The following is a 15,112-nucleotide window of genomic DNA, read 5'->3' as shown; positions in this document are numbered from 1 at the left end:
AAGGCAAAACTGCCTGTGGACTCAGCTGAACTTCTGATTTCTGCTTCAGAAAACAGCTTTCTCTCACTCTAGCACTGCCTATTTTAAAACTAAGTTCTGCAGTTATATGCAAAATCGTTCTTCTTTCTTTTCCCCTTTCTCCTTCACTTTGGCTTTGTCCTTGAAAACATTTAGTCTGTGTGCAAAATTATCCCTAGGATGTACACCTGTAAAATCCATACCAAGCACAGGATTTATTCAGCTTAAATGGTTTATTAGAAAAGTTACAAGCAATCGCAAAAAGGTTTTTTAATAGGTATCAATCCACTGGGAATAGGGCTGGTACTGGCCTCTGTTGTGGCACTGTGGAGACACCTGTTTGAGTACAGGAGCAGGAGCTGGCTGGTTTGAGAGAGTGCATCTTTCCCCTTCCATCCAGGAACCTGTTTGTTGCTGTTTTAAGGACCTTCACTCAGGATTGGAGATGGGTGTCTGATTCTTCATCCTTTGCCCTTACAAATAGTTCTTAGTATTGCACACAGATCTTTGTGTTTCAGGGGCACTACACAAGCAGGCAGGTGGCCTGCAGCACCTGGCCAGGCTGACTCCTGTTTGTGAGCCCTGTTGTGTTTGTTGATGTTCACAAGCCCTGTGTTGTTCTCTCTGCTCCTTCAGACTTGGGAATTGCACTTCCCTGAATTTGTTTCCATAGTGGTTTTGGCAGCTGGCAAAAGCATTATTAGACTGACCTCTGACTATCAGATGTGTTGTCAGTATGGTTTTAAAAACTTATCTGTTATTCCTAACAGGGCACAAACCAGCAGTTTGCTTGGTAAATACTGAAGATAACAGAGAATGGCTTGATAGTTCCCTTCCACAGAAGGGAAATGGCAGGCATATAGAAATTTAACAGCCAATATCCATCAAACAGTGCAGTATACAACTCACTTTTTTCTTAATAGTTTAAGATTTATATGATTAAAACATATTTCAGTTCCAAATATCAGGGATTCCCCTGATGCCGCTGAAAACTCTTGAATTTATGAAAAACTGTTGTTATATTTATTTGTGACTTGGAGATGTTGTTTCATGTCATCAGCAGGTGAAGTAACTGCCTGAAAATACTACCTTTTTACAAATTGTATCAAATAAGCATGTTGTTATTTTTACCATGGTGGTGTTCCCTTTGAACATAATGAAAAGCACAGATTTAAAATCATAAAGCCAGGTGTTGGTTACCATTCTGCAACTGTAAACCTAAAACAGCTTTCATAGAATGCATGGAGTCTTCCAGAGTAACACAACAGAATTTGTCCTATATTTTAAAATACCTTGCTGTCCCTTAGGGCACACCCTGTATGAGGAAGTTCTGCATCTTGATCAGGAAACTTGATGTCTCATTTGTGCTGGATCCATACCTCAGAAACCCTGACTCAGATCCATTAATTTAGTAAAATTAGTGTAACTAACCTCATGTGATGCAAGCGATTGCTTCTCAGTCCTGTCAGCTTCCTGACTTCTTAGACAGACAGCAGCAGACAAACAGTTTTGTCTCTTGTATAAGTTTTGTTAGTGGAGATACTTACACACACAACAGTCAGTAAAATTGTTGGTACTGTAGCAAAATTCAGCCTGATCTTGTCACCTGAAAAGTGACAGATAGATACATCTCTCTCACTATGTGAGCGGTGGGGGCACACAGCTTCCCTCAGTGGTGGCAAATCCAGTTCCTGGGAGCCCTGAGCTCCTTCGTTCCCTACACATGCTGTCATCCCCAGGCAGCAAAGGAAGCACCCCAGTGTGGGTGTGTGCTGGCAGCACAGCCATATCCTCTGGGAAGAGGAGTGCAGACATGGCCTCCAGAGTAGTGCAGGGAACAAACATCTTTCTCATCAAGGACCTGTCTCCTGCATATTCCGATGCAGAAGAGTTACAGCAATATGTTCTTTTTGGATTAGCTTCCTAGCAGTTGTGAATTCTATGCTATGGCCATCTCCATCAGGATGTACAGTTTTGTGCTGAAATAAAGTTAATAACAACATACCACATTAAGTAAACAGAGCTTGTTATCAAAGAAAAGACTGTGGTTCTTAACTTCAGCCTCTCAGACTGGGCATTCAGTCTTAACTCTGGGATTCCTATGGAGTCAGTGGGGAGAGTGTGTTGACCAAGAGAGCTGGGATGAATTCTCTCCATAGCTGTAAAAGGAAGGATACCTGCACTTCTGCATGGGCACATAGCACAGAATGGATCATGCCACGTCTCTGGCTGGGTTTCTTAATGCTGTGGAGTAAGAAGCTGTGTCAGAGTGCAAACACATACTGGAAGCTTTGTTTAAACATTCACCAACAGTCCTGCAGATTTTTTTTCTTGCCTCTCTTTGTTTTTCAGGGACGGATAGCATGTGCCAATGTCCTAAGTGACCTTTATGCCATGGGGGTCACAGAATGCGACAACATGTTGATGCTTCTTGGAATCAGCAATAAAATGACAGATAGGGTAAGATTTTTGGCACTTTATCTTGAAGGAAGACTTAAGCAGTGAAATGTGCTCAGAATGTATTTACCTTTAGTGTATTTTCTTCTCAAAGTTTGAAGCCATTTAAGGAAGAGATGGTCTTATTGAATGGCTCAGTTCATAGTATGGATTTAGCCTCATGAACATTCTGAGGTCATGTGCTAACAGTTCAGTTTTCTGTGGCATTGTAATCTGCTGCCTTCATCCTCACCAAAAGGGGTCCCTCCTTCTGTCAAAGGCCAGCATTTGATTGCCAATTCATGTATCAATCTGGATAGATAATTATGGGTTGGTTTTGCTTTCTTTTTATTATTTTTATATTTCTTTTTATTCTTTCTTTTCTTTTTATTTTTTTTTTTGTGGAAGTGGCCAGCATGTATGGTTGTTTTGCAGTAGCAAAAAAGGGATGTTATTCTTAGAAGGATGTAAGCTGAAACTTTGATGGTTGATGGAACCCAAATGCATCTTGATTAAATGTTGCCTTTTAGCACTGCACTGCTGTGGCCGTACCTGGTTACAGCAGCAGGATAGTTGTTCTGAGTTTCCAGAACTCTGATTACTCTTATATGACCTTTTGAAGAATGTTGCTTCGGTGTAAGAGTGAGTGTCTTTGCACCTCTTCTACACAGAGCTGTAAAACCTTAACTTTATGGGTTAACATGCAGTTTTCAGGAGGCCAGACTCTTCCTAAGGGTTGCTTTTCTGTCATGAACTATTTGCCATGAGGGCATTTGGTTGGAGTGGTTAAAGCCCTGGACCACTCTTGCAATGACTAGCACTGCTGTGTATGGAACTCTGACTTCTGTTTTGATCTCTAGGAAAGAGACAAAGTGATGCCTCTAATTATCCAGGGTTTCAAAGATGCAGCAGAAGAGGCAGGAACATCTGTTACTGGTGGCCAAACAGTGTTAAATCCCTGGATTGTTTTAGGAGGAGTGGCCACGACAGTCTGTCAGCCTAATGAATTTATAATGTAAGTTAAATCACTGAACAATCAAAGGCACTGGTCTGAGGGATACAGTAGAAATCTGTTAAGCACTGTGTTGTGATCTTGTGGTGTGTCTCCTGATGAATAAAGCAGTACCTACTCCTGCTTGTGTTTGTCCTTAGCACTTTGTACATATTTGCTTTTTTTAAATAGGATGTCCTTTTACTTCTCCCCACGCCCCAGTACTTTTTGATCCCACTCTCCTTTTGACAGGAGAATTAAGCTTCTAATCTTTAAAGGTAGTGGAGACTGTTTTGAACATAAATTTCTGCCACACTTATACATGCCTTTCTAAACCATGTCCCAATTACCCTGTTAATGGCTGTAGAGAACTACAGAACTGCTGTCTTTAGAGCATTCTGTCCGTTTGACAGTAGCTGATATTGAATATCCCACTGTGGCATGTTACTCTGTACAAATGAATTTGAGCATGATCTTAATGCTGGATATCTTATGCCCTGGATAAAAAAGGTCAATTTTTTCCCTTATCATCTCAAAAAATTGAAAGAAGATATGTAATTTGGTGTGTGTGTGACTGCAAGCATTGTTTTTTTTCCAAGAAAGAAGGATTAGCACTTTTAAAACAAGTTTGCAGTATATTCATCAATAATATTGCATGGCAATGAATCCCAAAGGGTAATTCTGCAATTAGTCAGTTTTTTAACTGTGCAATAAGATGCATGGGTCTGTGAAAATCTAATTATCAGCACTTATTCCTAATAACGTGTTTGAATCTTGCTATATAATTAATATATGAATTCTTTGTTTCCAGGCCAGACAACGCAGTGCCAGGAGATGTGCTTGTATTAACTAAACCCTTGGGAACACAAGTGGCTGTGGCTGTCCACCAGTGGCTAGATATTGTGAGTACACTGCAAAAAAAAGAAATAGGGAAGAGACATGTTAGTTAAAGATGACCTTCCTCATTCCCTCAACATGACAAAGTTCAGCTCAGATGGGAGTGATCTGTCACCTCTCCTCCTTCCTCCTTGATATGTTCTGCCCTTCCCTGCTTGTGTGCAAAACTCCTTTGGAATCGAGGCAGTTTACAGTTTTGTGCTTAGTGAGTCCATCTTAGTTGCACCTAATTCTTAGTTATTTCTCAGGCAGTGCTGTAATAACCAAAATTGTTTACTAACAGAACAACAGACTATCACCCTGGGCAACATTATGCCCTATTCCACCTGCCAAAGTAATTGGCAACGCTCATTAATGGCAATTAGGCCAAGAATGCTCTCTCTGTGTTCTTGGGCTTTCTGCTTGTGTACATGGAAGTTTATCTGCGTTTCACATGTATTGCCCTGTGCATTCAGTAAGAATATTTCTAGCAGCATTATGGATGTAGACATACTTCCATCTGTTACTTCAGGCAAAAATGTAACTACTGAACTGAAAAGTGACTGCAAAATTGGCATCTGCTTATGTTGTCTGGCTCCCAGTACGTGTCTTCCGAATTATAACTGCTCAGTTTATACTCTAAAAAGATGCATCTTTTCTACTTTTGGGACTCCTGAGCCAATAGACTGGCAGAGGAGTGAGCTGGAATCTACTTTGGTTTGGCTGTTGGCCACTGCATTGTCAGATGAATTCTAATTACACAGCTAGTGTTAGCAAAGTGGGAGAGAACCAGTTTAAACCTTCATTGGAGTCTGAAGTGTGAGCAACAAGAGAAAAATATTTTTCTCCTTCTTCATGGGGTCTGGCTGAGCTATTCTGACCTCTTCAGAATCCTGTGTTTTCCACAGATATAAGGATCAGGGCCTCAGATAACCTTGATATGAAAATGAAGTGAAACAACAAGACCCCAATTCCATAGTACGTTTTCTAGCCATAATGTAACTTCTTAACATATCTTCTTGCTGTACTGATAAGCAGACTTGCAAATTAAGGCTATTCTGAATTTCCACATATTTCAAATACTACTAATTTCCTTGACTGTCAAACAAAAACCTTCTGGTCTGAAAAATGAGGACAGCCAGGAAATCAATACTGCTATTATGTGTAAACAGAATATATCTTTGGTTGTGGTAGGAAAATTTCTTAGTAGCTGTGCTACCTTTTCTTAAGCTTTAAGGATGTTGTGAAAGAGTAGGGAAAGTGAAACTAGAATTAATTACCTATCATGAATCCACCTGTAAATCAAATTTTGGTGGGGAAATGGACTTTATATTAAAAAGTGTGTGGGAGAAGGTATAGTATAGCAAGTTTATGCATAGGCAAGAAAGGAAAACTGGAGTGTAGAGATATGTATCCTTAAAGGCATGAAAAGGGGTGCTGTGATGTGCCCCTTCAGAGAGGGTTTTCTAGCCCTTGCTGTTGTCTACAGACCCTTCCCATTTGGAAATCTAAGCTTGCTTTTATAACCTGTTTGGGAGTTTTTGCAAACTTTTCTGCCTTAATTCCCTGTTGACTAACCCGAGTATCTGATTGCTGTAGTGGAGAGGAATTTGCCTCCAATTAGTATCTTACCTGTGTTTGTGGCTCTTCTACCCTCAGCCTTTAGTTCTGCTTTCACATCATTTGTGATTTCCATTGCCATCATCTGACCAGTTTCCATCCTGTGATCAGCCTCAGAACTGTGTTTTTGAAACCTAAGGCAGAATAAATGCTCAGGGTTTTTTCAGTCATTTCCAGAGTAAGAATAATCACTATTCTGTCATCTCTGTAACAGCCACATCTTATTTTTTGACTTGGTCACTCATTTGTGTAAACAAAAATGCTTTTCTTTGATTGGTAGATCCAGTTCAACCTAATCTCAGAAACTCTGGTCCCACTGCCATTGTTCCTTGCTCTTTAACGATTTATTTATTTTGGCTGACCAGTCTTTCCCCCTTTTGCCATTTTGGGATTCTCTCTTACACCTGTTGAAGTCAGCACTCACTTAAGACAAGATCCTTCCCCAGTGCAGCATCACCTACCACTTCTTAGTAGTTCTTGCACCTTTTGTTTAGTAAGAAGTTTGTTCTATACATTTACTCTATGGAATGGCAGTGTAGGTATTGTGGCTATTTCAGTTCTCTGTAGTTTTATTTTCATTGTAAAAAAATAAGTTGAATCAGTTTGTAGTGTGGCTTTTAAAAATAAAATAGTTGCTTTGTTTCATTCTGGATCTGGAATCGCTTCAGCTTCGAATGAAACAATTGCCCTTTATAAAGGTACTGTTTCCTAAATTGTTGTGAAACCCTTCTGGGACAAAGAGCATTTATGGGAATGTGATGAAGAGATGAGTCCATACCAAACACTGGAGAATGGTTGGAAGATGCTGGTATTAAATTGTAAGGGAGGCTTATGAAACCTAATCCTGAGCTAGAGTGATTATATTCTGCCTTAGCATACATTCCTCTGCCCAGGACTGGTGGGTATCAGTGACCTTTCCTGGTCAAAGTGTCCAGGTATGAAATCAAGAACAATCTCTTAAAATCCCAAGAAGCCAGAAATTAAAAATCTCAACATCCAGCAACAAAGTTATTTTAATTTGGCTGTGGGAGTTCAATCCAGACAGTTGCCTTGAAGGAATGCTTTCCCTGGGGTAGTTTATTCCACTCCACTCAGCTGCTGAAAGCAGGATTTGAGGTGCTTAGTGCCTAATAGCTCTTTAAATAAACTTTGCTGGGGTACAGCAGACTAAGGCACACACCTCTGACTGTGGAACATTTTGCTCCTCTTTAACTGAGTTTAAAAAAAAAGGTACATTTTGGATTAAGGGTTGGGGTTTTTTTAAGTGGTCAGGGTGTGCTTTAAAATATACAGCTGAAAATCTAAAAGAAACATCTTTATTTCATCCATTAGCCTGAAAAGTGGAATAAAATCAAACTCGTGGTAACGCAGGAGGATGTAGAACTAGCATACCAGGAAGCAATGATGAATATGGCACGGCTGAACAGGACAGGTAAGAAGAGATGTGTGTGTTGGAGGGGAGGGATTGTGAGTTTTTTTCAATTCCATACTCAATTTAATTTCACTGCCTTGGGGAATTGTGACACAGCCACTTTGTCCCTTTCATTATGCCCCATCTTTCTGCTGTTCAGTGTTTGTGAAACAAGCAAATTAAAATCAAACGCCCTCTTGTAATTATACAGCAAAAACACAAAGCTGCTGGATATGATTATGACTCATGTGAGTGCTGCAAGTAACATCACAGTGAGTTAGAGGACGTTTAAAAGGGAAATATACTGGATTTGTTCCTTATCTCTCTACATAGAGAAGGCCTGACAGTGATAAACTTAAAAGAATTTGAAATAGAATAAATAAAGGAAAAGCTCTAAACTTATGTAAGCTTCAATTTAAATTTTAATGTTTAAAATTTTTTTACTTTCTTCTAATTCGGTCTTGTACTGTGCTTTCCACAGTGTGGAATAGGTATGTGGAATATGCCTACTTTTCTGTTTGTTTGTCTTTTTCCTGTTCCTGTAGTGGGTTTTTTGTTTTGATTTTTTTTCTTTTAATTTGGTAGAGGAAAGGTTCTGCTTTTACCCTAGAAATTTTAATCCATGATTTCCCTTCTTTGTCCAAAGTATCTTTTGGCAGAGTGGGGAATTGAATTAAATGTTTCCTTACTTACTTCTGAGTTGAAGGAATGGGGATAGTTAAATATCTCTTTTCCCCATTTATTCAGTTTTCATTTCTTACGTCATAGCCCTGGTTTTTCATTCTTTGTCAAAGCCTTCCAGGAAAGATAAATGACCATCATTGTCTTATGGAAAAGCACTCAGTCCTGCTCTTCTATTGGGAAGCACCAAAGAAAGGCAAAGCGTTCTTTGTTTTGTTTTTCTCTACTCTTGTCAGACACCTTTAACAACACTTAAGTACTCTTAGCTGGTGCTATCGTCCTGCATGCAGGGGTGCTCTTTGCCCACCCAGGAGCTGCAAATGCACAGGAATTTCATGAATGTATAGGTGGGAAGGCTGGGGCCCTTCCCCCACAGCCGCAGGCTTTGTTCTTCAGCTCTTAAACTTTGAGTGTCCACATCTCAAGTTCTGATGCCACCATTGCAGAGTGGCAGGGGAAGAGGTGTGAGAAGACTGAGCTGTGTCTGGTCCCTGCCTTTAGTGAAGCAAAGCTGAGCTCAGAACCTCCCTGGCCTCAGCTCTGGGAAGTTTGGATCTGAAGCAAATCCCTGTTTCTTAGACTGCCAATATAAATGAGTAGCACATGGCTAATAGACCATGCTCATAAATTCAACTTCCATGACGGATTTTCAGCATGATTTAATATCTTAAATACAAATGGAATTTTTTAAGTGTTACGTGCACTGTTGGTGAATTCCAGTTCTCTTCAAGCACGATTTTATTTATTTTATTAATTTAACCCAACCTGGTTTGCATTAAAGGTATGCAACTTCATTCAGACTGTGCACAATATTGTTGAAGCATTTTCCTGATAATTCAGTATTTTCTGATTTGGTGGTTTTTTTCCCCCTCCCTCTCTTGTAGCTGCTGGACTCATGCACACTTTCAATGCACATGCAGCTACAGACATCACAGGATTCGGGATCCTGGGGCATGCACAAAACCTTGCCAAGCAGCAGCGAAACGAGGTGTCCTTTGTTATTCACAACCTCCCCGTCCTGGCTAAGATGGCTGCTGTCAGTAAGGCCTGTGGCAACATGTTCGGCCTCATGCATGGGACTTGTCCAGAGACTTCAGGTAGGTGACAGCTGTGCCACCCTCTTCTTTCCCTACACCTGCACCTCAGAATTCCATTTCAAACCTATAAATCGCGTGCTGTGCGTTTAGAGTCACAGTTGGTTTGGCACCTGGCCAGGCTAATGAGCAGCAGCCACACAGCTGTTCACAACTGACTCCTTCAGCCTGACTTCCAAACCACCATCCTGTCCTGAATGCCTTCCACTCCCCAATGGAACACTGTTACAGAAACCCTGCAACCCTCCAGTTTGCAGTTAGTGATGATTCTGAATTCTTTTGAAGCCTAATTTTTCTCTGTTAACTGCAGAACAGTGAATATCTGGAAATTCCACCACATCTGGCACTGTTTTCTCAAAAGCAAAGCCACTGGCAGTAGTTTTGCCTGACAAAGGATGGTGTTTGGTTTGTCACTACAAAATATAGTGTTGGGTGGGCCAGTGTTGGCAACTGAGGCCTTCTCTGTCCCCAGCATACAGATATCCAAGAATACAGCTTACAGCTTTTCTCCCTTTTATGATATCTGACTTTAAGGGACCGTACGAGCAGCAAAAAAATAAATGTTGTTTTCTGACCCATTTATTACTTCAATAAAGTTGCCACTTGCAGTGACAGTGAGTACAACAGACTGTACTGAAAACTTGGCTGTGGACAAAAACATTTACAGAGTCATCAGGTGATGAGAACTTCTGATGGTTTTTAAGTTGCCTTATTAAGAGTAGGCTCTTCTCTGATGAGCATGATCACTGTCTTCTGCTGGAATTCTTTCTACTTCACTTTCCCCTTGAATCTTCTATCCTGTTCTATTTTGTTTTTTCTAATTTAGTCTGACTTTTCTTTCTCTTTGGGAAATGGAGAGATGTAGCAACAAATCTGTCTTTTCCTCTTATCTCATTTCCCTGCCATCTTCCAGCTCTCCAGAAGTATTATCCAAGTTCTCTGCAGTTCACAATAGAGGGGGCCCCTTGAAGCAAAACAGTCCGAAGATCCAGAAAAAAGCATCACAGTGAGAGCCATATGCTTTTCCCCTAGTGAATACATAACTTACACTGATGTGCTGAGCTGTTCCTTGGCCATCTGTACTTGAGCAGACACTCTGTCCTTCAGAGACTGTGTGGCTCAGACGATGTGTAACTGGATATGGGATGTGAACCCTTTCCAAGTCCAGCGTCAGTCAGAAGGGAGCAGAAATATCTGGTGGTAGCTTGGCAAGCTGTGTCAATAAGGTTGGTAGCACCAGTCAGATTCTTACTACCCAGGAGCCCACATAGCTGGAGTGCCAGTAGCATTTATTATTTGGAAAAAGCCCAAAAAATAGCATGACATGGAGCTGGAAGTGCAAGGTGCTGTTCCAGGTGAGTGGCTGTAGCAGAGGTTTGGATAGCAGTTGGTGTGGAATGGTTTAGCTGCAAACTGAGTGCTTATGTCTTCAGAGCTGCCCATCCTGCGCCCTGGGGTATACCCAGTTCTCTTTTCACTGAAGGAATGTAAAATGGTGCAGATGGATGCATTGCTGGGAAGTGGGAAGTGCTTGACTTCAGAATCTCTTTTGGGACTGAGAGCAAGAGGTCTCTGAAATGCTGAGCAGCTTGTGTTGGGCAGAGATGGATGATAATGGGAAAAACAGTGAGACAGATCTGGTAGGTGGTGAACTGTGAGTGCCTCAAAACACCCTGGCTGATTTGATCACAGCATTGTGTTTCTCGCATTAGAGGTGGCCACAGGGATTTGTCAAAGGACAGTGTCTGCCAGATATCCAAAAGATCCATAGCCATGTGTACACACTGACTGGGCTCTGGCTTTGGGCTTGCACTGCAGGGCCTGGTGTGTCAGCAGTGCGCGCTGGGCAGGCTGCGCTGGCACAGCTCCTTAGCACTCACACCAGGCTGTTTGCACACCTCCTGTCCTGCGCTGGATTTATGTGAAGGCCAGGGCCTGCCTTGCTGTGCCTGATACCCAGCTGTGGGGAGGCCTGCTGGGGCTGCTCAGGGCTCTGCTTACTTAACACAGACACTCCTTCTCTATTGGCTTAAACTTCTAGACATGCTCTGTCTGTAGCTTCTTCATCTGGGAACAGATGTTTTTCAGCAGAGTGGGCAGGCAGTAAGAAATTTACTGGAAAACTATTTGAATGGATTTTAAGGATATTGTGGAGTTTTTTCCCCATGTGCATTTGCTGGGCACCTGTTGACAAAAGTCAGTGTTGAAAAGATGTATTATGTCATCTGTTCCATCCTTCAGGCACTCTTACTAGTGGTGTAGTCTCCTAAAATTGCACTTCTACATGATTCTGTGCTCTCTTTTAGGGAACTCTGGTAATGGTTTGAGTTGCAGTCAGGCATTCGGTTTCAAAAGAATGAATTGTTAGACTGGCTTCTTGCAGAGATAAGTCACAGAGTTACTCTGTTTGGGACATTAATACATGTGTGTATTTTTCAGTCCTAACTTTTAACACATCTTTGTGTTTTAACACACAAAATAACTTTTGGATGTCAGATACCTCTACTACACTATAAGAGTCAACTTGGTGTTTGTGGAGATTTGGTGGAAATAGGCAGATAGGTGGAAAAGAAGGGCTGTGTCAGTGCCTGACAAGAGGCAAGGCTAATGATGTCATCCTGTTATAAGTCATTGTGGGAGAAAGCCATTAGCAGGAACAAGGACTTGGTTTTGATCCATGAACTATTTGTATCTCTGCTCTTAATTACAGAGCTTTGTGTCGCCTGCTTTTGAAGTGTTCTCTGTCCACTTCCCTGCTTGAAATATACTTGTTAAAACCAGCAATGTTCAAAGCCTCTTAGCAAAAAATAAACCCCTTTTGTCCTTACAAAGATAAGCCAGGACAGCCACCAAATGTCTGTATCCTTTCAATTCCCAAAAAGCAGAGCAGCTGGGAATGCCAAGAAAACAGACTAGCCTAAAAAACGTGGTGGAGAATCTTAAGGACTTACCCAAAGGGTTAAAGAGAGACTGGTCAGTGTAGCAGAGAAATAACTATAATCCCTGCATACAGGAAGCCTGCTGCTGGTTGAGAGTAGCCCATAGCGTTATTGATCAGACTGGGATGTAGCCAGCAGGTGGGAAGTAATTTTTTCACTGGAAACTGGGATTTTGTACATGTTTTTGATCTTGCCAGAGAGTGATAAAGGGGTAGGTATACAAGTGATACAAAATTGCAGGAAGAGAATGTGTGTAAAAAAAAATGAGTAAAGATTACTTTTCTGCTCTTTCTTATTTCCTTTTTCACCATACTTGCACACCTCTCTTCTGGTTAGTTAGCACCTTCTCTGCACTGCCACTTGCAAACTTCTCCCCTGACTCACTGGCACCATAAGTTTCTCTTCAATTGGATTTAGAGCCTTCCATTGGAATGTCACATAATTCCTTTGCAATTGATTTCTCTGTTACATCTGGAGTAGTTACAGGTGCTGTCATTCAAGCTTATGGGTTTTTTGTTGTTGTGTTTGATGGAAATACCTGGATGTTACTTAGAAATATCAGAGATGTAGGCATTTTCTGGCTGGCACACTTTTCTTCATACAGAATCTAAAAAAATCACTTTCACACTTCCACTTACCCTTTTAATGAACTCCTCATGTTCAGTAGCTGCTTCTTCCTCATAGCCCTAAATGAAAAGTGTCTTTAGTCACCACCGAGGGGACTGTGTGCTTGGAAAAGCAAACATCAAGGTGCCCACGGTGCTGAGGAGTTGTGAGTGGAGGAGGAGGAGGTGGCACCGAGCCCAGGATGGCCTGCTCAGCAGGTGGCCCTTTGCCCCAGGGCTGGCTCAGAGCTGGTGGCAGGACTTGGGAGGATGAGAAAGCTTTGGGTCAAATTACTCTGTAAGAGTAAGTGAGGCTCAGCATGTGCCCAGATTCCGGGCTGTGTGAATCTACTCTCTCCCTGTGTTCTCCAAACATTTTCAATTCACTTGCTAACCTACCTTTTTCAGTGCTCTGGGATTCTAAAAATGGAAGTGCTTTTAGGTTTAACTGTGGAATGGTGAACTTGCTAACTGATTACCTTGCCACTTCTGAAAGCGTTCATTAGTAAATGAAGTATTTTCAATCATGTCTGAGAAAAAAAACTTACAGGAAAGACTAAAAAGGTTAGAAAATTATCAGACAAAGGGGTCACAAGCACTGTCACAGGGAGCACTGGATCAAGCCTGTGTTTCATGTTCTGCCTCTTGCATTCTCAGCAGGGCAGTGGTCCCTGCTTTGATGAATGATTTCATTGCAGGCAACAGGATTACTCACAGAATCAGCTGCCACCAATATGTGGTTACAGGTATCTGCATATGACCTTTATCCAAAACGTTTCTGTGTAGAGGCACTCCGCAGTCCTCTGAGGAAGGTTACAATGCTGGTGTTGTTTCAGTATGTCATTTGTTGGCATCAGTACCATGTCCTTTTGCCAACATCTTTTGTGTGTATTTGGCTTCATTTATCTGAAACTAGACACTGCATTCAGGCACAGACATCTTGCTGTAGAGCAAGAGCTCAGACTTCCACTGTGTCTTTTCTTGGAGTCTTTGGAGTTCATCAGACTCCACTGAAGTCACCAAGTGCTTGTCCAAGTAGAGATCTGGCAGACCAAGGCTGAAATGCTTTGCAGTCAGATGTTTTGATGCTCTGCTCTCTTTCTTTGCAGGAGGCCTCCTCATCTGCTTACCACGAGAACAGGCAGCGCGTTTCTGCGCCGAGATCAAGTCCCCAAAATACGGCGAAGGCCACCAGGCGTGGATTATTGGCATTGTAGAGAAGGGCAACCGCACGGCCAGGATTATAGACAAACCCCGGATCATTGAAGTGGCACCACAGGTGGCCACTCAGAACGTGAACCCCACACCCGGTGCCACCTCTTAATAGAGATGAAATAGCTGTTTGTTTTTGAATAGATCTATTCCTTTATCATCCTACAATTTAAAGAACTGTAAAAAGAAAAGAAAACTTGTTGTGTCTGCACATCTGGTGGCCTTAGGTCAGTTTATGAGTGGATACAAATAATAAAATAAAATCCATTGCCTTTTTTTCCTGTTACATTAACTGAAGATGCACCTAATCTTGAGGCAGCTTCTGAGTTGAGAATTATATTGTTATCCAATACTGTTGATTCATTTTGAATCTTTAGACACTTATCTCTTGCCGCATAGGCTCTTTTTAAAGGTGCTTTCACGTAGCACAGACATTACCAGTAGTAGTGTCGAATAGCAGTTTGTGTCCTTTCATTATGTGTGTATTTATCATGAGTCTAATTTTGATGCCTTGAGTGATATTCCAGAAAGGCAATAAATTGACAAGCGACACAGTGGGTTACCCTGTAGTAAGAGGTTGCATGATTGCATTCAATCTTTGATTTTTTTTTTTTTAAGTTTTTTTTTTTTTTTAAGTTTTTTTGTAAGGTTTAGTCTTACCAAGAGCATCTACAACCCTGGACATTGCTTGGTAGTGCACTCAGTTTAAACAGCAAGTGCTGACTTTTTGCATGGAAAGCGCTTCAGAGTCGAAGGAGTCATTTTGAATTTCATTATTTGTAGATCTGACAATATTTACTGTATTATCAATGATTGTTTTCTTTATTGATAGTAAGGACAAATAAATTTTTTTTTTTTTTGCAACGTGATTGGATGTGCTATAGTGCAACAAAGGTTTTGCAGACCAAAAGGTTACTGTATAATATTCATTTACAATTCACTATATAAATAACTACACAAATAATTTTTAAATATAATCAAACTAAAATAAACCTCTGTTCTGTGGATGGTAGTGTTTAATACATTTTATATTTTGTATAGTGATTACAAGCCTTTTTTGTTTCTTTAAAAATCAGCAGCTGTTTAGTATAATTCTTAGTATTATTTTGTTCTTTGCTCAAATACAATTTTCTGCACGCTTTTGTGATCTGTGTTTAAAACCGACATTGCCAACAATGCAGCTTGAACTTAAGCTTGTTATTCAAAATAAATATTTAATTTTTTTTATT

At 41.0% G+C, this 15,112-nt stretch overlaps 1 protein-coding gene across 3 annotated transcripts in view; it reads left to right on the top strand.

The window, feature by feature from the left end:
- Positions 1–15,112, top strand: part of SEPHS1 (selenophosphate synthetase 1) — a 23,965-nt gene extending 8,853 nt beyond the window's left edge. For 2 of the 3 annotated variants that reach the window (XM_039570981.1, XM_010407773.2), the window contains exons 4-9: positions 2,371–2,478; positions 3,315–3,469; positions 4,257–4,347; positions 7,274–7,373; positions 8,918–9,130; positions 13,781–15,112. In XM_039570981.1, coding sequence (XP_039426915.1) covers positions 2,371–2,478; positions 3,315–3,469; positions 4,257–4,347; positions 7,274–7,373; positions 8,918–9,130; positions 13,781–13,995 — 882 coding nt within the window. In that variant the 3' untranslated portion in view covers positions 13,996–15,112. The remainder of the gene's footprint in view (positions 1–2,370; positions 2,479–3,314; positions 3,470–4,256; positions 4,348–7,273; positions 7,374–8,917; positions 9,131–13,780) is intronic. The other variant, XM_019290916.2, reaches the window with a different exon arrangement.

The sequence above is a fragment of the Corvus cornix genome, chromosome 1A (assembly GCF_000738735.6).
Source record: "Corvus cornix cornix isolate S_Up_H32 chromosome 1A, ASM73873v5, whole genome shotgun sequence".
In the NCBI taxonomy this organism is placed as follows: domain Eukaryota; kingdom Metazoa; phylum Chordata; class Aves; order Passeriformes; family Corvidae; genus Corvus; species Corvus cornix.
Note: the sequence above shows the minus strand (reverse complement) of the source record. Positions and strands in the feature narration are given on the sequence as shown.